The sequence below is a fragment of the Pteropus vampyrus genome, unplaced genomic scaffold (assembly GCF_000151845.1).
Source record: "Pteropus vampyrus isolate Shadow unplaced genomic scaffold, Pvam_2.0 Scaffold244, whole genome shotgun sequence".
Lineage (NCBI taxonomy): Eukaryota > Metazoa > Chordata > Mammalia > Chiroptera > Pteropodidae > Pteropus > Pteropus vampyrus.
This window is the reverse complement of record NW_011889025.1, coordinates 2,104,185-2,125,407: the sequence shown is the minus strand read 5'-3', so window position 1 is coordinate 2,125,407 and position 21,223 is coordinate 2,104,185. Positions and strand designations below refer to the sequence as shown.

The 21,223-nt window shown below is 36.8% G+C and overlaps 1 protein-coding gene across 10 annotated transcripts in view; it reads right to left on the bottom strand.

Moving 5' to 3' along the window:
* Nucleotides 1–3,734: 3,734 nt before the first annotated feature.
* PAK3 (p21 (RAC1) activated kinase 3) overlaps nucleotides 3,735–21,223 on the bottom strand; it is a 286,225-nt gene continuing 268,736 nt past the window's right edge. For 9 of the 10 annotated variants that reach the window (XM_011374345.2, XM_023520009.1, XM_023520013.1 and 6 more), the window contains 2 exons: nucleotides 13,725–13,862; nucleotides 3,735–10,224 (listed from right to left, as the gene is read on the bottom strand). In XM_011374345.2, coding sequence (XP_011372647.1) covers nucleotides 10,135–10,224; nucleotides 13,725–13,862 — 228 coding nt within the window. In that variant the 3' untranslated portion in view covers nucleotides 3,735–10,134. Of the gene's footprint in view, nucleotides 10,225–13,264; nucleotides 13,393–13,724; nucleotides 13,863–21,223 lie in introns of all 10 variants that reach the window. The other variant, XR_002776059.1, reaches the window with a different exon arrangement.

The window sequence follows — 21,223 nt, the reverse complement described above, 5'->3', positions numbered from 1 at the left end:
TACAATATGTCTCGATGAAGGCCTTTTTGGGTTGATACAATTGGGTGTTCTGTTGACTTCTTGAATTCCAAACTCCAGCTCATTCCTTAGATTCTGGAAATTCTTGTCAACTATTTGTCTCAAAATGCTTTCTAATCCCTGCTCCTTTTCCTCCCCTTCGAGAATGCCCATTATTCATATGTTTCCTCTCCTGATGCTGTCAGCTAGTTCTTGTATTTCTCTTTCATTATTTTTCATTCTTTGGTTTCTCTCTTCTTCCTTCTGTTGTATTTCTAGATGTCTGTCTTCGATATCACTGATCCTTTCCTCCATTTGGTTGACTCTATTTCCCAAGCTTGTTATTTCATATTTCTCCTCTTTCAGTGTGTTCTTTATTTCCAGAAGTTCTATTTGGTTCTTTTTGAGGGTTTCAGTCTCCTTGCTAAAAAACTCATTCTCCTCATCTAGTTGTTTTATCAGTTCTTGAAATTGTTGATATGATTTGTTTTGGATTTCATCGATTTTTTTCAGAAGTACCATCCTGAATTTTCTGTCACATATTTCTATGTCTATAAGCTTATTTTCTGGAGAGTTTTCTCTTTCTTTCTGAGATGCCTTGTCACCTTGGTTGTTCATGGAGTTTAATGGACTATTTCTCCACCTGGGCTTTAATAGAAGTGTATTCTGCTTTTTTTTTTTTTTCCAGAAGGAAGATTTATTATATAAAACTCTCTCTAGCCTATTGCAAAGAAGATGTTTTCTTTTGGTTTCTAGTAGGTGGTGTCTAAGCCTCTTGGATCCTTGCTTTATATCAAAATTTAATGATTTTTTTTCTTATAGATGTTTAACCATGCTTGCTACCCTCAATCTCAGGCCCATTCAGTATCAGCGACAGTTTTGGTAGGTTTTGCTCAAATTCCCCTGGGGCTTCGTTGGGGGAGGGGACCTCTGGGTTTTGTGAAGGGGGCTGTGGCTCAGCCTCACGTTTTGCAACTGTGGCTGGTAAAAATCAAGCAGTGTTTCTCTGCCTTTCCACTTCTCTGCTTTCTGCTCTGTGACCGGGCACTGCAACCAGAAGCGTGGAGCTTACAGCTTTCCCAGGCAGGGCTGTTCAGAGAACTCGCCTCATATTCTCCCTACCTTTCTCTTAAAGGGAGCTCTGACTGTAAGAGATAGCTTCTTTGTTTCTCCCAGTTCACTGCCCGATACCCAGGGTTCTGACCTGTGGTAGCTCTTATGCACAGATCCCATACTCAGACATGCTAGTGTGCAGTTTGGGTGTTTTTTTGTTGAGTTTTAAATGTTCAGCTTATTGTTGTTTCAAGGGGAGAAATCTGGGAACATCTCTCACTCTGCCATGTTTCTGACTTCACTCTCTCTCATCATAAATTCTATTCTCGTATGATACCATAGGCTGAGGAGCCAGTCCTTTCATGTCCACAGGGAAGAACTCCTAAGCAATTATATTTGAGTTCCCAGCTTCCCCAGTGAGGCCTCAGAAGTGTCTGAAGAGGAAGTGAGAAGTCCTACTACCTCAGGTGGGTGAAATTAGTGTCAGGTGGAATTACATTAGGGAGAAACTTCTTGATAGCAAGGTAATTGGTCGTTGGTGATGGAAGTGTGTTAGGGAATATTATCCAACCTTCATTCTATCTCCTTGTCATGACTTCTGAAATGTCGTGGGGGAGGTATCTTGCAGTCTGTTCCTCTTCTTATTGAACATTTTATTGAGATAATTGCAGATCCACATGCAGGTTATAAGAACTAATACAGAGAGATCCTGTACACCCTTTATCCATTTTTCCCCAATGGCAGCATAGTCTGTTGCTTATAACTTTGTTAGAATGTATATCCCTAGGAAACAGTACTAGGATATTCTGGTTAAAATGTTAAAGTAGATGTAGAATGGAGCCAAACTACCAATTTCCTTTTTTCTACAAGTGGGGATGCTTGGGAGAACATGGAAAATTTATGAAGGAATGGCTATAGCCTAAGCTTAAGATTACTTTCCATTGGAAGTGATGGCCCTGACAAGGCCTAGGATATGCACAGGACAAGGCCAGGAAGGTAGAGGTGGGAAACAAAGACTAAACTTGCTCCCTAATTCACTGAGGTGCTAGAAAATGGAAAAAGAACTACCAAAACAGGTCCAAAGATTTAGCAGAATGGGAAGAGTTTTCACTGTCAAGTATGAAAAAGAAAACAAAAAGTTATTGGCTATAAAATTGTGTGGATGTGTCGCCCCAGCGCGCTACTCAGTGACTACTAAAAACAGGGACTGGTGTTGATATTGCAAACATAGGCAAGCATAGTAGCAAGAGAAATGTGGAATTGGTACAGGATTATTGGAAAGCAGTGGCAGCAGTGGTGCTCGATAGAGATATATGGGAAGCCACTAGATACCACCCAAGTGTCTGGGGGGCCAGGCCCCGTGGAATGTGGAGGACAACTACAATTTGTGAGGCACTTCAGAGATTACCTGTTTCCCACTTCAGCGAGTGAGGAACTTCGATGAGGCTAGAGTTCCAGCAATTGAGCAGTAGGGCTGAGCTGTGGAGTAATATATTTTTCATTGTCTGGGACTCTGTTCCTTTAAGTTGTTGTGACAAAGGGAAATATCTTTTAAATTTTATTTTGATGTAAGATATTGGTAATTTGATAACACATAAAAACTATTTCTACTCCACTTAATAGAGATAAAAAATAGTTAGAGGAAACCTTCCAATCAAGGATGGAAGGATATGAGGCTAATCGTAGGAATGGCAACTCAGTACTTTGTGCACATGGGCAGTAGATAACTTGACTAAAGGTTAACTACTGGGATTCTCATTCACTTGCCTCTTCATATTTACAGAAAATGCCTCTTCTGTCTTTCACATGGACAGATCCAGTGACAGAAATAAAGCTTGCATGTAAATGCAGTGAACTTAGGAAACAACCAAATAGCAGTTGGTAAGATATATAATTCATCTACAGGGAATATAGTACCACTGTGTATCCACTTACACTAAGGTGTCAAATTATATACACATATTCCGGAAGGAGCACTATACCCACTGTGCAAGTAATTTTGGTGGAACCAATCTCCAGTTTGCTAAATTTCTGGTGTTTTTGTCTTGAGTTTTGAGGACTCAGTTTCTGACAAACCTGACTCCAATAGGTGCATCTAGTAGCTTTGAATGAATTTTACTGTCATCTAGTCACATTTGAGGGTGGTTTTTTAAAAGAGAAGTTATTCTTATCAGAAATGTCGACAGTGCCTGACATATAGCAAGAACTCAAGATATGCTTTTTGAATAAAAGAATGAATGAATGAATGTTTGGAATATTTCCTGTGACTTGTGGACCTTGATACCAGATATAAGATGAAAACTAAACATGCAGATGGCTTTACACATTCAGAATTTTCCAAGCAGAAAAATGAACAAAAATATTTTTACATATGATTTCCTTTGGCAGTTGTCCTTTATCTACCTCTTGGATCTGTCAGGCTTTTGCCCTGCATTGAGTATATACATTTGCCTTTCTGAGTAATCCCATGAAAAAAACAGAGAGAAACTCTGAGTCTGAGTTATTTCGTGGCAGGATTTGCAAGACATTTCTCATATTGCTCACAAGGCTGGGCATTTTCCTGCTGCAATACCTGGGAGTGCTGCACTCCAACCTGTGAAGTATGTAAAATAGCTAATATCAAGGGAGTAGGAGGAAAGGTAACAGAAGAGAGAAGTACCAGCTCATTTATATTTATCATTTTTATTTGCAATACTTTAGGTCCAAGTTTCAAACTGCAATATTTTTACACTCAAGACACAGTCATGCACAATCCATATTTCAATTTTCTATTGCTTCAACCACAATTGAAAATAACAATATTGGAAACAAAAGTCCATAAAAAGATCAAATGCTGAGGTCAGAAGGATGGAACCATACCATCAGCAGTTCCACAAAAGAAATAACTTACTTAAAAATCAGACAAACAAAAAGATCATAAATACCTTTAATCCAAAGTTACAGAAGAATTTCACTACACATGAGTTTACAGATAGCACATTTTAACAAAAGTAATGCACAGCCAAATGAGATACAATTCTGATAAACAATGAAAATGTGTAGATCCTCCATAACTTGCTTTGTCTGGATATTATGAGTATAATCCCAGTAGACATCAGTACCCTGTGATCTGGCTCCTTCTTGCTAATGTACTGAGATTTAAAACTCAACCCACTAATGGTTATAGTATTCTGTGAAAGGTCTTATCACTAATGAATATAATATATGCGGTCCATAAAGCACACCACACACAGCACACACACTGAACTTGAATTTCACACTCAGGGCTGGTTGGCACTCTGCTGTAGGCAGGGCATTGGGACCATCCACTAACTAACTTCCAGTTTACCCTCTTTCCAGCAGCATGCTCATATAACTGGCCAATTACTGTGGGAATTGTCATCAGAAATGCTATTTTATTTCCCAACAAGTGGATTTGTCAACATTCCTTAATACTAACAGCATGTAATTACTTTTTTCTAATTTCACTCTCTGTAACCTTCAAGTGCTTAGGTCCACTCTTAGTAGTCCCAACCATTAAAATACATGGGTTCTACCATTTTGTACCATTTATGAAGTAAAGTCTATAAAACCCAGCACAGCTTCATAGGAAAGAAGAGGCTCAAGTATAGTTCTATTCTAGCAAGTGTGACAGTGTATTTCTATTCTAGTAGCAAATACTGGCTACAGCTTAATGAAAACCAGACTTTACATACAGAGTATATGGAAAATGAAAACTGGGAATGCTCAACAGAAAAGAACTTTAAAACAAAAACAAAACTGTGAAGGGATTGGAAGGCCACCACAAGTTTTATCAACATTCCCTAGTATTATTAACCTCGTTTACTTGAGTTTTTTAAAATCATCTTATATAGTGTTATTGTTTAACTGAAACATAAGAGACCCAGGCTTAAGCATGTGATATTTGCCATTACTTTAACAGGTTGAATTTGCAAAGGCAACTTATAATATCACAATGTTAGAGCTTTTGGAAAGACCTTGGAGATCATCTAGTCCAATACTTTTATTTTACAGATGAGGAAACAGCCACAAAAAGGTTAAGTGACTTGCCCAAGGTCACACAGTAAATTAGTAATAGAGCCTATATTAGATCTCCTTACTCCTGGGCTAATATTCCTTCCACTACATCTGACTGATTCTCTATAATTGCTGTTGATTTCCTCTTAGGTACTAAATCAGGTGAACATGGTACCTGCCTTACTGTTGGTATTATGGGATAGCATTTACTTGATGGCAGTTTCCAAAGTAGACTCTGATGGCACTAACCAGCTTCTTCTATAAGTTTATCTTGCAAGTTTGACTATATTACATGGCAGTAAATGCTATTTTTTGTATTATAGTATACTTGTACACAGAAGTGTGCTCATGGAGATGATATCTCAGTTCCTGCATTTGCAGATGCAGTTAGATATTGTTTAATATTAAACAGACATTACATTCTCAGTGCATGAGGAGTTGGGTTATATTCATTTCATTACTAAAGGAGTACGGGATCAGAAAAGGAGTGAAAAAATTAAAGCTAACCAACAAAAAGATTGTATCAGAAACAAACCTCTTAAGAAAAAATTACTTTCTTAGGAAAAATATTTCCATTATTTCCAAGGTCCCATTTATTTCCTTCTCAATCCACATGCAAATATGTATTCAGAATTGTGTGTTAAGTTCGCTCAAAATCCCAGGCCTAGTTAGACTGTCAATTCACAAATGCTGAAATTCAGTCCTCTAGCTCAGAGACTGGGAGAAGCTTGCAGCACTGGCCATGCCTTTATTTAACTGAATATTAACTGCTAGTAGCTCTGAAATGGACCATGAGGTTCAACTGGGGATGGCAGGGTTAAGACTCCCATAAGTATCTTTAGGCTGAGAATGGTCAATGAAAAGCCTGTGGGTTCTCTAAGTACAAGGTCTGCACTTAGTGAAATTGAGTAACATCTGAGGCCACTACCTCATTATAAAAGTCCTCACCTAAAATTTCTTTGGCGAATTAAAAGGAAATTCCTCTTTTGGTGGATAGTCTCCCTTTTCTCCTTAACAATGACAATTACTGCATACAATGTATAGTCAGGCAATACAGAAAATACATAGAGGCTACCTCAAGCCAAAGCTAACAGGACTGTGACTGAATGCCAATAGACAAAGAAAGTTCTAAAAATTTGTCTTAATGTATTCATAGTTAACTTTGAATTGCAAATCATAATAACTTATTGAAGTCAATGGGACTCGCCTACTGGTCATTAAAAGAAGAATCCTACCTGAATGATATAATATCCTGTCAGAGAAGGAGATGGTGGAAGTTGGAGATTTTATCTTCTATTCCAAAATTCAACCTAAAACTGCTAAAATGATCTAGAAAGGTGATACCTGAAACAGGCATTATCAAGGGGGCTAATCAAACATCACCTATCCAATCTAAATCAACCAAAACAAATGTTGATGCTATACCAAAGCAGAGGGCAGCTAGTTTAAAAGCAGAATGATGTGTTTGGAGTTCTAACAGCGACATCTCCCTAGTTTTAACTTATAGGTAATAGTCCCCTAAGAAAGCACGTGCCATACCCGAGCATGTGCCAATCACAGCACCCAGGCAAATATAAAGCCTATAGAATAATTGTAACTAGCATATATCTGTGCCCTGCATGCTCTGGGCTCTGGCCAGAAGGCATCTGCTTCTAGCATCTTTTCTATAGTCCCCTTTCTGATGTTTACCTATTATAAAGCAATATTATAACAATATCGTAAAAAGAAAAATAAATCACATAATCCCACCACCCTAACACAACTAATTTCAATTATCTGTGTTCCCAGTCTTTGTCCATATGCACATTTATTTTTACATAGTTGTAATCCCTGTATGTGTTATTTAAAAGTGATTTTCTAGATTCTCTCTGAGAATCTCTCTGAGAACTGGCAGCCTCAGTAGAAATAAACAACCCATTGAGCAAAGGAATATAATTATTTACATGATCTTTGAACTGAGAAATATCCTTTGTAGACAAACATCTCAAACTATCAAAACAGTTATACAGATGACAAGAAGCAATTTTATATTTCTTTTTCTTTTAGCAATGGAATGTGCTTCACAGGAGGAGGATAGATGTGAGGATCAGGTGATTAAACTCAGACAATGGGTGCAATTCACAAGCCTGAAAGAAATCTGAATAACACAATTAAAAAATAAATACTTGAGTTAAATCTTCTTACATGACTTGGCCATCCAGTAGCCAAAATGGAACATGGGCACACAAATATTTACAATGACACGTAGACGAGATCAGCAAGAACGAAGTCATTACCCAACATGGTGACTGATTTGAGGAGACTGTTGTCATCCAAAAATCCTCATGGGATTATGACAACGCACTGGATCCTTGCTACAACATTAATGTTCTTTTCTTTCTTATATAAATAATCTCTACTGTGCTTCTCACCCTTCCCTGACTTTCCCACTGCCCTATTCTTATCTCAGGACATTTTGGAAACATTTGATGATGTGCCCTCATTATCTCAGGGCAGACTAGCAACTTTAAAGATCTGGATAGACTCACCTATGCCAAGATGAGCTTTTAAAAATCCAGGGAAAGGGAATATACTATTAACCACCTGGAGTCCAAGTTGTTCAAGTGTAACAAATGTGAATCTTTCAGTATCATTTTGACAGGAGAAACAGCTTCTCTTTAATACTTATTAGAAATATACATAACTCTCAACACAGGGAAGGGTCTTTAGAAACTGTTCTCATTTAAAATTTACATAGATATAAATTTGTAGGAGTAAAGCCTACTGAGATATAGTATCATAAATTCTTGGTACAATGGGATGTGATAAAGAAGTACCTGGCTCCTCAAAGTTAATGTGCTGAATTGCAAGCATAAAAGAGCAGCCATTTATCTGCCTACAGTGATCTGAAGGATCACCACTCCAAGGTCTCCCCTCACCAAAAAAAGGTCTTTATGACATATAAGGGATGCTAATTGACAACTAGGAATTCCCAACCAGATTTGGGGCTCTCTCCATTGGCAGGGCATAATTATCAATGTACTAGATTCTATTTGCATCCCAGGTATCATTTCACTGAATTATCTGGCACTATGAATAAAAAGAAATTTAAAAAAACCCATTAATTTAAAATCTTGTGAAATAAAAATTAAGCCCCCCACCCCTTCTCTCATTAGAACAGTGTGGCATTAAAAAATCTCAGGCCTAAATACCTTTTTGCAAAGTATAACGTGGTATGCTTTAAATTAATATTACCATTTGACTTTCTTTTTACATTTGTTGTTTTATCCCACTGTGGACATTTCTGTGTGTGTGTGTGGCAGGTGGGGTGGTTCAAGCCTTTCCCAAATTTTATAGTCAAAGAAAACTGTAAGAAAATAAGAAATCTTGCTGAATGTAGATTGGTTATATTCAGATTCTTGATATACTACAAATCGAGAAGCCTTCTACAACACAAATTGTTAGTTTTTCAAAGACTTAGAGAAACAACTTTGCAGAATGTATAAAATTTGACAATACACTCAAAAGAGAAGCATGTCCTTTTCTACGCTGACACCCTCCAGATATTTTTCTACTCTCAGAAAATTCAGGAAATGCCAACTGTTGAATTTTTAATAAATAGATACATGGTGAAATAATAGACAAATTTTCATATTTCTCCAAGCCACAAAAGGAATTCAGTTGGACTTATATTTCTAGTGATAGAAGATTGAAGACACTAATTATTTTCACTGGAGAACTTCCAGATCTTTATGAACATGTTTCCAAAATTCTAAAGCCCCGAAAACCAGGTATGAACATAATATCCTGAAACAAAATTGGTGGTATATAGGGAAAATGGGAACTAGTACTTAGAACCAAATGTTGGTTGGGATATAGTTTTCACTGACCTCCGTTTCTTCCAGAGTTGAACACTTACAATATCTTTGTTCTCCAGATATTTTTAAAATTTTTAAAATGTTATAAATTGTCAAATAAATGATTTTTATGATAAGCAAATGTTGGTTAATGGGTCTATTTCCTCCCAACGTGCCTATTTTATAGTGCATATGTTCCACGAGCACAAGAGAGGATTAAATTAGGTATTTTTAAATCTTTGTTTACTTACTGTCCAACAAGGATTTCAGTATTGCATACTTATCTTGTTTTCCTTTTGGCTCTCAGAGAAAGTCGCATCTTTGTTTAAGTATCATTTCTCCTATAAGGATTTCCTAAGTTCAGGTCCTGGACTCACCCAACAGGAGTGCCACAGTTTTGATGTGTCCTTCTTCAAGTATCATGAAAAAGAACAAGCTGATTTATATAAACGATAAATCAATCACCTATTAAGCATCATTATGAAGATGTGACAGGATTTCACCATTTGAGTATTATTTAGATATACAGTTTTTAAAACCTTTCCTGAACACATATATTGCTCTCTGCTTTTGGAAAATGTCTTAAAAGAAACCTTTTCCAATGCAAATGCAGAAAAACAGGTACACAAACCAAGCTGCCACTATAGAAGAAGAATAAAAAATTGCAACTCTATCAGGGCATGGACTTCCACATGTTCACGTAGTACTTGCTCTGGGGTTTTTTTTATTATTATTTGTTTCTTTTTTTTTTTTTTCTTTCTTTTTAAAAAAATGTTTTGACTTCTTTTTGCTGGACATCTAATGACAATGAAAGTGAAAAACATCACATTGGGTAAGGAGTTTTGAAGGAGGTTCGAATGCAAGAGGGACTACTCTCTAACTTAAAAACAAATACAACACTATGAAGAGGAGGTGTGCACCTTTGAGAAACCTTTTTCTTCAAAGCGGATGCACAAAATGAGGGGATTCACTACTGGCTCTTTCGCTTCACGGTGGAAGTGACCACTTCATGGCCACTTCGACATTGCTGCCCTGTTTGGGCTGCGGTTCAGGCTTACAAATAAATTACATAATCTGAGGGAGTAGGAAAAAGGCTTATAAGAAGTTTCTATTTGTTTGAAAGCTAAAGACATCCACCCAGTTTTACTGTCTTTTCTTCCATGTTTCCTGCAGCAGAGTTTTATTTCAGTCTTACTCATGAGGGAGATGGTGTGGGATAAGGCTTGCAGTCCTAGCGGCTGCTATTCTTAATTGCTTCTTTTGCAGCGATAATCAGAGGAGTCAGGCTGGAGAGAGGCTTGGCTAATTTTAAAAATGGATGCTAAAAAAGAAAAAAAACAGGGATTACTGGAATTCTTTCCTTCAACAAGTATATTGCTTTGCATTTTCAAGCAGTTTTTTTCATTAAAATGCATTTTGAGCATCCAATTAAACACCATTTTATTAAAAACAGTGTCCGCTTTTGTCCTTCAGATGTTTTTGTCTTTCACTGTCATGAAATCCTCTGAAAACTCAGTCAGGGTCTTGTAAAATCTCACTGTGTTTACAAAAGTCTGACTTTCCGATTTTCTTAAACTGCTGATTTTATCTGGAGAAGCTCTCATACTTAAAAAAATGTCTTTGTTTAACCTTGACCTTGAAACCAATGGCTTCCTAACAACTAAATCCAATAGTTGTGTCTCCATCATTTCTCTTTTGGCTCCTCTGCAGTTCTTTTTACAAGTGAATATCCCTTCCTTCTTTGAAATGTTTTCCTCTTTTGGGGCCTGTGGTATTCTACATTCTTGGTTTTCTTCTACACGCTTGCTTGCATGCTCACTGACTACCCCCTCTCCATCTTCCTCCCTGGTTTCACTTCTTCCTCTCACCTCCCACAGACCAAAACTTAGCTCTCATCATCTTCTTTTCCTAATTTAATTCCTTTAAGAGCTCGTCTCCTTTCATGGTTTCAACCTCTCATCAGCTTTATGGGAGTGACTCCCGAATCTATATTGTGTGACCTGATCTCTTTTCTGAATTCTGGTCCTATTTCTCCAATTGCCTCCTGGATATTTTCTTTTAAATGTCCTTCTGTCACCCTGAATTCAACATTTAAAAACATATGTTAAAGCACAGGGGCTTTGAAGTCAGAATACCTAGGTTTAATCCTCTCCTCTGCTTATTACAATGGTTAAATGAAGTAAGGTAAGTTACAGTTCATTGCAAACTACATAGAGGCAAAGACATGTTAGCCACTGTGTGATCCTCTATCACTTTTGCTTTTACTGAGTGCGACTAGTGGTTTGATATTCTGAAGTCACTGTTATCTTCCTCTCCCTTATGTTCCACATGAAATCAGCTACCAATTATTTTCTTATCAGTGCCTCTTATAACGACCTCTTGCCTTCCTTAGCTCAGGCTTAATCAACTTTAATCATGAACTATAACACTAACTCCCCATTGATCTTCCTGCCTCCATTTTTTCCTGTTGCTAACTCTTATTGCATACCACTGGATTAATCTCCCTAAACAAGCTTTCATCATGTGTTTCCCTCAGATATCTTCAGTATTTTCCTACTACCTATAGCCCTAACTCTTTAGTCCGGTGTTCAAGGCCCTCTATGGTCCTATATCCTGCAGCTTCCTTACTTGAACTCTTTACTTCAGCTACACTTTCTATTTTGTTTCCTTAAACTTTGCTTATGTATTTGGTTATAGTATAGCTCTTCCATCAGAAATTCCTTCTCCCCTTTTCTTCAATCTATCTAAAACTGATCTATCTTTCAAGGCCCAGCAGAACTCCTTCCCGTTTGCAGACATTTTCTGATCACCATAGCTTATAGAATCATGGCATTTACTGTTTGAATGAGTCGCTAAACAAATTGAGTTGGCTTGAATGAGTCGCTAAACAAATTGCATTAGTTTTTTTTTTTCATGTACTCAAGGAGATTGTGAACTTCTGGAGAGGAGGGATCATGCCTTTAAGTGGTTTATATCACCCACTGCACTTAAGTCTTGCAAATAGGAGTTGCTCAATAAATATCAGTTGATGGACAGAGAACTAACTTAGGCCATACAAAAAGGTACACAAATAGTCAAGACTTGTGTCTTTCCTTGGGTCTTCCAGTGGAGCAAATGTCATGAATCTCTCTCCTTTCTAGCCTCGAGAATGGGTTAAATAGGTTAAAGTCAGAGAATGTTTATTGACTTAAGGTGATATATAGGTTATTGCTAATAAATATAAAAAGAAAAGATGCAGCTATTCAATATAGTCTTCCATCAGCTATCTGGTTCAGATAAAACTACTATTGGGGAATGAACTAACTAGATAATTGATTCAATTATCTATGTAACTGTATAGCTACATTAAGAGAATCTATATTTTCATTTATCCTTGGAATATGTATCAGAATATGTGTGTGAGGTAGTGAAAGGGGGTGAAAAGACGTAGAAGTGAAACATTCAAACGTTTGGAGTTTTCATCTAATTTGAGACCAGATTAACTAGAGGATTAATAAAGGGCCACTCCAGATTTGAAATTTTAGGGTCTTATGACAGCCTGTAAAATGCTCACAGGTAGCAGAAAAGAGAAGGTATAGCCTCCTTAATTCCTCCAAATTGGTTTATTCCAGGTGCGATTTGATTTGCAGTGAGATATTTTTTGCTGGGGTGTGGCTAGAGGGAGTTCAGAAACAATGGGAACAGATTTATTTTGTGGCCTAAAACTGACTGAATCTGTGGTTAATAACCAAGTGTTGCACGTTTTGTTTAACTGGATTATGTGTTCAAAGTCACAGAGAGACCAAGCCTTCACTGTTCTTGGATGTTACAGGGCTTGATATATGTCCCTGAGGAACAGTCCCCAGCAGTGAACCTCTATGTGTAATCTTGGGCATGTGTTGCTTTTTCAATATAAATATAGGCATACCTTGTTTATTGTGCTTTGTTTTATTGAGCTTCATGGATGTTGCATTTTTTACAAATTGAAGGCAAAACCTTCCACCAAAAAAGATTATGTTTCATTTTATTGCCATTGCTATACTCACTTTATTGCAGTGGTCTAGAACGAAACCCCCAATATTTCTGAGGTATGCCTATACATCTTTAGCTCTAAATTGGTTTGTGTGTTTGTGTGGTGGAAAGTCAGACAAGCCAGGGCTCAAATCTCAGTTTTGCCACTCAGCAGCTGTGTGAGCCTCAATTTCTACATTTGTAACATGAGATAATAACATCTACCCTATAGAGTTGTTGTAAGAATTAAATGAGATGTGTATAAAGAATTTGGTACAGAATAGGTACTAATTATCATCATATATATAATCCCTGAGAGCCATGAAAAGGACAAATGGTTACAGAGGCACTCACCACTGGATGGTACTCACCCAGGCAAGCAGGTGCCTGCCATTTGGCATCACAAGCAAAGGGGCTTTGATCAGTAAAGCATTAGAGTAGCAAATGCCATGGAAATAATTGCATAGTTATGTAGAGAATTACCTCCGGCCAAGAGCACCTGCATACAACATCCAGGGGCACAAGTAAAGTTTAGAAAACAGCAACACCAGAGGTTCACATTGTTTTCTTTTTTCCTTGCAAAATAAGACTCCAGGAAGAACAAAAGAGATTCATAGATTAAACTGCCAACTTCTCAGAAGAAAGGCAGCATGCCAATTAATCATGTATCAGATGCATGCCTATACTTATGTGCCTGTGGTCTAAAATCACATGGTTATAGCATAACTCTCATTATACATCTCTTGACAGAGCTCTCTTGCTGTCACACATTGAGATAGAAAAGCTCAACATAATGACTCTCTTTTTGTAATTGTCTTATTTTATTTTCACCTGCAAAAGCTCCTTGGCAGATCCTCGCCTATCCACGTCCATCTCAAGACAGCAATTTAAAAAGTCACGGAATACAGCTGACAGTCTCTCAGGATTCTGGAGCTCTGGGGTTCCATTAGTAGCTATCAGATATAATGCCTATAGACAAAAATAGAAAAATCTAATCACCACATACATATTAGGATTATGAGTTGGCGCAGAAGGCACAAATCCAGTTTCTTCTGGTTTATATCCTGGGTCTCAAAAATTCCATATTAGAGAATGACACTGACAAAAACTTCAAACTTTCTATAACATTTAAAAATTATCACTCTTGCAGCAATTCAGGTGACAGTGAGATGCCCCACCCCCCCAAAAAAAACTTTGGAATTAGGTTTTAAGGGTTTTCTCTGAGGGTTAAGCCAGTAAAACTCCATGCCAAAATACAAGTCAGTGGCAAATATAACCTTGACTAAAAGGAGATAATATGGAAAAGGAATGCATATACTGCTCTTAGGAAATCAGTAATTGGGCTAAAATCAAATAGTGCACAATCTCAGCAGATAAATTAAGTTGGAATAATATTTTTAGATTTTTGGATAATTAGCATTTGAAGCACCTGTCCTCACAAATCATCTTAGTTTTCTTATTAAAAAAATTGGTTATTGCAAATTACATTTTCTGCCTCCTCCCCAAAAACTCTTATTTCAGCTGGCCACAATTCCTCCACACTCTCGGCCCTTCATTTTATTTTCCCTGCTCTGTAGCAAAGCCTGGTCCTAAACAAACATATCTCTCTTCTCTCTTTCTACTCTGCCTCAGTCTGTTTGCATGTTATATGGTTTCATTTTCTCACTTTCCTTTCACTACTCTTAGCTCAATATACTCTACTCCATATAGTCTTGTTCCTCATAAGTACACATATATCTCTACCCAAGTCCTTCTCGCCTCTCTTCAATCCATGCCTAATTACCTTAGAAAAATGCATGTTCCTCTTTCCATTCCATTTATGAATTAAAAAATGACTTTGACCATAGTTGTAAAGACTGAATGGTGCTCGTGATAGTGCAGCTAAAGAAAAGAAAGTCCTGTCATTTGAGAGAGAATCAGAAGTAATAAGGAACCAGTGCTATAAACCTCTATAGCACTTCAAAGAGTGCAAATGTCCTTTTCTGTATTTCTACAAAAATATTGGTTGTGGTTTTTCTTGGGAGGTGGGACTGAAGGTGCAGGGGGAGGTCTTGGATGACTCCTGCCTGATTGGACAGTGCTGATCTGTTTGCACACGCTCGTCCCCAATCTAGGTATCAAATGCAAGGCTGCCTTTTACTCAATACTATAATAACTATTGTATGATGTTCTTAAAAAGTCTTCAAAAATATCATTTTAAAGACTGCATAATAGTTTATCATGTGGATGTACTATAGTTAATGTAGTTGGACTGATTAAAAAATGCATGTACTAAAAAAAAGGTGAAAGGAAACACACTAATATGTTAATAGTGGTTCTCTCTGAATGGTGGGATTATTGGTGACTTAATTTTTAAAACATATTTTTTAATTTCCTGAAATTTCTACAATAATTTGCTTAAATAATTTTTGAAACCTCCAAAAACATTATTTAAAAAATAAATTTAGAGTGACATCAGAAACATGGCAGAGTGAGAGATGTCCCCAGATCTCTCTCCTTGAAACAACAATAAGCTGAACATCTAAAGCTCAGCAAAAAACACTCAAACTGCACACCTTCATGTCTGAGCATGGGATCTGTGCATAAGAGCTACCACAGGTCAGAACCCCTGGGTGTCAGGTGGTGGACTGGGAGAAACAAAGAAGATGCCTCTTGCAGCCGGAGCTCCCCATAGGAAGAAGGGGAGGGGAGAAGGTGTGGCAAGTTCCCTGAACAGCCCTGCCTGAGAGAGCTGTGAGCTCCACACTGTTGGCGGCAGTGTCCAGTCACAGAGCAGAAAGCAGAAAAGTGGGGGCGGCAGAGAAACGATAGTTGATTTTTACCAGCCAAGGCTACAAAACGTGAAGCTGAGCCGCAGCCCTCTTCCCAAAACCCAAAGGTCTTCTCCCACCATATCTTCCAAGACTGAACACCGTGAAGCCCCAGGGGAATCTGACCAAACACTACTGATACTGTTGCTAACACTGATAGGGACTGAGACCGAGGGTAGCGAGCATGTTTAAACATCTATAAGAAAAAAAAAAGTCATTATTAAGGCTTTATATAAATCAGGGATCCAAGAAGCTTAGACACCACATACTGGAAACCAAAAGAAAAATGTCATTTTTGCAACAAATAAAGAGAGACCTTCATATAATAAATCTTCTTTCTGGAAAAAAAAAAAGCAGAATATACTTCTATTAATGCCCAGGTGGAGAAATAGTCCATTAAGCACTATGAACGACCAAGGTGAAAAGGCATCTCAGAAAGAAAGAGAAAATTCTCCAGAAAATAAGCTTATAGACATAGAAATATGTGACTTAAATGACAGAAAATTCAGGATGGTACTTCTGAAAAAATCGATGAAATCCAAAACAAATCATATCAACAATTTCAAGAACTGATAAAACAATTAGATGAGGAGAATGAGTCTTTTAGCAAGGAGACTGAAACCCTCAAAAAGAACCAAATAGAACTTCTGGAAATAAAGAACACACTGAAAGAGGAGAAATATGAAATAACAAGCTTGGGAAATAGAGTCAACCAAATGGAGGAAAGGATCAGTGATATCGAAGACAGACATCTAGAAATACAACAGAAGGAAGAAGAGAGAAACCAAAGAATGAAAAATAATGAAAGAGAAATACAAGAACTAGCTGACAGCATCAGGAGAGGAAACATATGAATAATGGGCATTCTCGAAGGGGAGGAAAAGGAGCAGGGATTAGAAAGCATTTTGAGACAAATAGTTGACAAGAATTTCCAAAATCTAAGGAATGAGCTGGAGTTTGGAATTCAAGAAGTCAACAGAACACCCAATTGTATCAACCCAAAAAGGCCTTCATCGAGACATATTGTATTAAAATTATCAAAAATCAACAACAAAGACAGAACTCTCAGGGCAGCCAGGGAAAAGAAGACGGCAACCTATAAAAGAAAATCCATTAGATTATCGTCTAACTTCTCAGCACAATCTTTATAAGCCAGAAAGGAGTGGAATCAAATATTCAAACTATTGAATGAAAGAAACTACCAGCCAACAATAACGTATCCAGCTAAGCTCTCCTTTAGATATGAAGGAGAAATAAAGACCTTTCCAGACATACAAAAATTGAGGGAATTCTCCACTACGAGGCCTGCATTGCAGGAAACACTGAAAGGGGTCAGCTCACCTAAAACAAAATGACAAGAAAAAATACATAATTAGGAGTAAGGTGACTAGCAGGCTGATAGAAGCAGAGGAGTGTAACCCTTACTAAGAACAAGGCATTATGAGCTTAAAAAATAAGAAGAGATTTGCTATAGCAAGATAGTAATGAACGTTCAGCTTACATAGGGACAAATTGAGACAACAATGACTAAAAAGGGGAGGATTCAAAGATCTAAATTCGCAAAGAGGAATGGAGATAAGGCACATGCAGAAGAAAATGAACTGTAAATATATGTAACTATCCTTTACATATTTGTAATGATAACCACACAGAGAAGATTCAGAACTGAAGTATGTAACGTAAAACAAGAAGAACCAGAGGGAAAACCTAAAAAAGCTAACCAAAATGAAGAAAAGAGAAACAGAAAGACAAGGAAGCAGTGGAAACACCGAGCTACCAGAAGGCAAAAGATAAAATGGCGATAAGAAGACCTCATATCTCAGTAAGCATCCTAAATGTAAATGGACTGGATTCACCAATAAAAAGGCACAGAATTTTAGAATGAATCAAAAAACAAAACCCAACCATATACTGCCTCCAGGAGACAAATTTTAGTTCCAAAGACTCAAAGTGAAAAGGTGGTAAATGTTATTTCAAGCAAATGGCATTCAGAGAAAAGCAGGAGTAACGGTACTAATATTGAACAAATGAGTCTTCAAAATCAAAAAAGGTAAAGAAAGATACTGAGGGACACTTCATAATGATAAAGAGAATCATGAACCAAGAAGACATAACACTTAATAATATCTATGCTTCCAGTCAGGGAGCCCCAAAATATATAAAGCAATTACTAACAGAAATAAAGGGAGAAACAGAGCTAAACGCTATTGTAGTAGGGGAGCTAAATACCCCACTTTAGGATATGGACAGATCATCCAAACAGAAAATTAATATGGAAATAACATCCTTAAAAGACAAATTAGAACAACTGGACATAATTGACATTTACAGAGCCTTTTATCCCAAATCAGCTGCTTATACATTCTTCTTGAGTGCACATGGAACATTCTCAAGGATTGTCCACATACTAGGACACAGAGATAGCCTCAACAATTATAAGAGGGTTGAAATCAAACCAACCATATTCTCTGATCATAATACTTTGAAGCTGGAGATCGACTGTTAAAAGAAAACATGAAGAATCACAAATACATGGAGATTAAACAACATACTACTGAAGAATATTTGGGTCAGAGAAAAAATAAAAAGAGATCAAGAGATACATAGAAATGAATGATAATGATGGTACAATATATCAAAACTTTTGGGACACGGCAAAAGCAGTCATAATACAGGTCTATCTCCAAAAATTGGAATGAGCCCAAATAAACAACTTTACACTTCATCTTAAAAAAAAAAAAAAAACTAGAAAAGGAAGAACAAACGAAGTCTAAAGTCAGCAGAAGGAATGAAATAAAAAATTAGAGCAGAAATAAATGAAATTGAAAACAAAACAACAAAAACATAAATGCAACAAAGAGCTGGTTCTTTGAGAAGGTTAATAAAATTGACAAACCCCTGGCTAGATTCACTAAAGAAAAAAGTGAAAGACCACAGAAAAACAAAATTAGAGATGAAAGAAGGGGAATTAGGACGGACTCTGCAGAAATACAAAGGATCATACAATAATACTACGAAAAATTATATAATACCAAACTTAATATGCTAAAAGAAATGGACCAGAACTTAGAAAGAAACAACCTTACTAGACGGAATCAAGAAGAACTGGAAAATCTAAATAGACCGATTAGAAGTATGGAAATTGAAACAATCATCGAAAACTTACCATAAAGTCAAAGTCCAGGACCAGATAGCCTCACTAAACATTCAAAGAAGATTTAATACGTATTATCCTCAAACTCTTCCAAAACATCGAAGAGGAGGCAATATTTCCCAATTCATTTTATGAGGCCAATATTACCCTTATACCAAAACTTGGTTAAGATAAAACAAAACAAAACAAAACAAAAACTATAGACCAATATCCCTCGTGAACACAGATGCAAAAATCCTCAATAAGATACTAGCGAACTGAATACAGCAACGTATTTAAAAGATTATATACCATGATCAAATGAGCTTCAACCCAGGGGCACAGGGATGGTTCAACATACGCAAATTGATTAATTGATACACCACATAAACAAATCAAAGAATAAGAATCATATGATCATATCAATAGATGCAGAAAAAGCCTTCAACAAGATACAGCATCCATTTATGATCAAAACACTGAACAAAATCGGTATGGAAGGAAAGTACCTTAATATAATAAAGGCCATATATGACAAACCTTCAGCCAACATTATACTGAATGGTGAAAAACTAAAAACCTTCCCTCTAAGAACAGGAACAAGGCAAGGCTGTCCACTATTACCACTGTTATTTAGTATAATATTGGAGGTCCTAGCAACTGAAATTGGGAAGAGAAAGATATAAAAGGCATCCAAATAGGAAATGAAGAAGTCAAACTGTCACTATTTTCAGATGACATGATTCTCTATATAGAAAACCCTAAAGACTCCACAAGAACACTATTACAAACAATAAACAAATACAGTAAAGTTTCTGCATACAAAATCAATGTTCGAAATCCATAGCGTTCCTATACTCTAATAAAGAAGTATCAGAAAAAGAAGTGGAAAAAAATAATTCCTTTTGCAATTGCAATAAAAAGAATAAAATTCCTAGGAATAAATTTAACAAAACATGTGAAGGACCTATATGATGAAAACTATAATATCTTATTAAAAGATATCGAAGAAGATACAAAGTAATGAAAAAAAATCCGCATTCTTGGATTGGAAGAATCAACATTGTTGAAATGACCTTATTACCTAAAGCATTATAAGAATTTAATGCAATCCCCATCAAAATCCCATCGGCACTTTCTAAAGAAAAAGAACAAAAAACCATCAGATTCTTATGGAAGCACAAAACATCTCGAATTGCCAAAGCCATTCTGAGAAAAAAGAACAAGGCTGGAGGCATCACTCTGCCCAACTCAAATTATACTACAAAGCGACAATAGTCAAAATGGCATGATATTGGCAGGAAAACAGACACACGGACCAGTGGAACAGAATCGAGAGTCCAGAAGTAAACCCATATTTATATGGGCAAATAATTTTTGACAAAAAAAGCCAAAAACAGACAGTGGAGAAAGGAAAGCCTCTTCAATAAATGGTGCTGGGAAAAGTGCAAAAGAAAGAAACTGGATTGTTGTCTATTACCACATACCAAAATTAACTTATAATGGATTAAGGACCTTAATATAAGACCTGAAACTATAAAATATATAGAAGACACAGGAACTAAACTCAAGGACCTTGGACTTAAAGAGGATTTTATGAATTTGACCTCAAAGTCAAGGGAAGTAAAAGTAAAAATAAATGAAGGGGCTACATCAAGCTATAAAACTTCTGCAGAGCAAAAGAAACTGTCAACATGGTAAAGAGACAACCATCCAAATGGGAAAATATATTTGCAAGCAACGCCTCTGATAAGGGTCTAATTTCCAAAATACACAAAGAACTCATACAACTCAGTAACAACAAAAAAACAAACTATCCAATCAAAGAATAAGCAGAGGACCCGAACAGACATTTCTCCCTAGAGGACATATAAATGGCCAAGAAATATATGAAAAGGTGCTCAACATCGCTAGCTATTAGGGAAATGAAAATCAAAACCACAATGAGATACCCTCTCACACCTATTCGAATAACTATATTCAATACGATTAGTAATAACAAATGTTGCAGAAGATGTGCAGAAAAAGGAAACCTCATACAATGTTGATCGGACTGCAAATTCGTACAGCCATTATGGAAAACAGTACGGAGGTTCCTCAAAAAACTAAGAATTGATTTACCATGTGATCCAGCAATCCCTCTACTGGTTATTTACCCCAAAGACTTGAAAACCCATATTCAAAAAGATATTTGCACACCGACGTTCATAGCAGCATTATTCACAGTGGCCAGGGCATGGAAGCAACCGAATTGTCCTATGATAAATAATTGGATAAAGAAGTTGTGGTACATATATACAATGGAATATTACTGAGCCATAAGATGAGATGAAATACTGCCATTTTCGACAACATGGTTGGACCTCAAGGTAATCATGCTAAGCGAA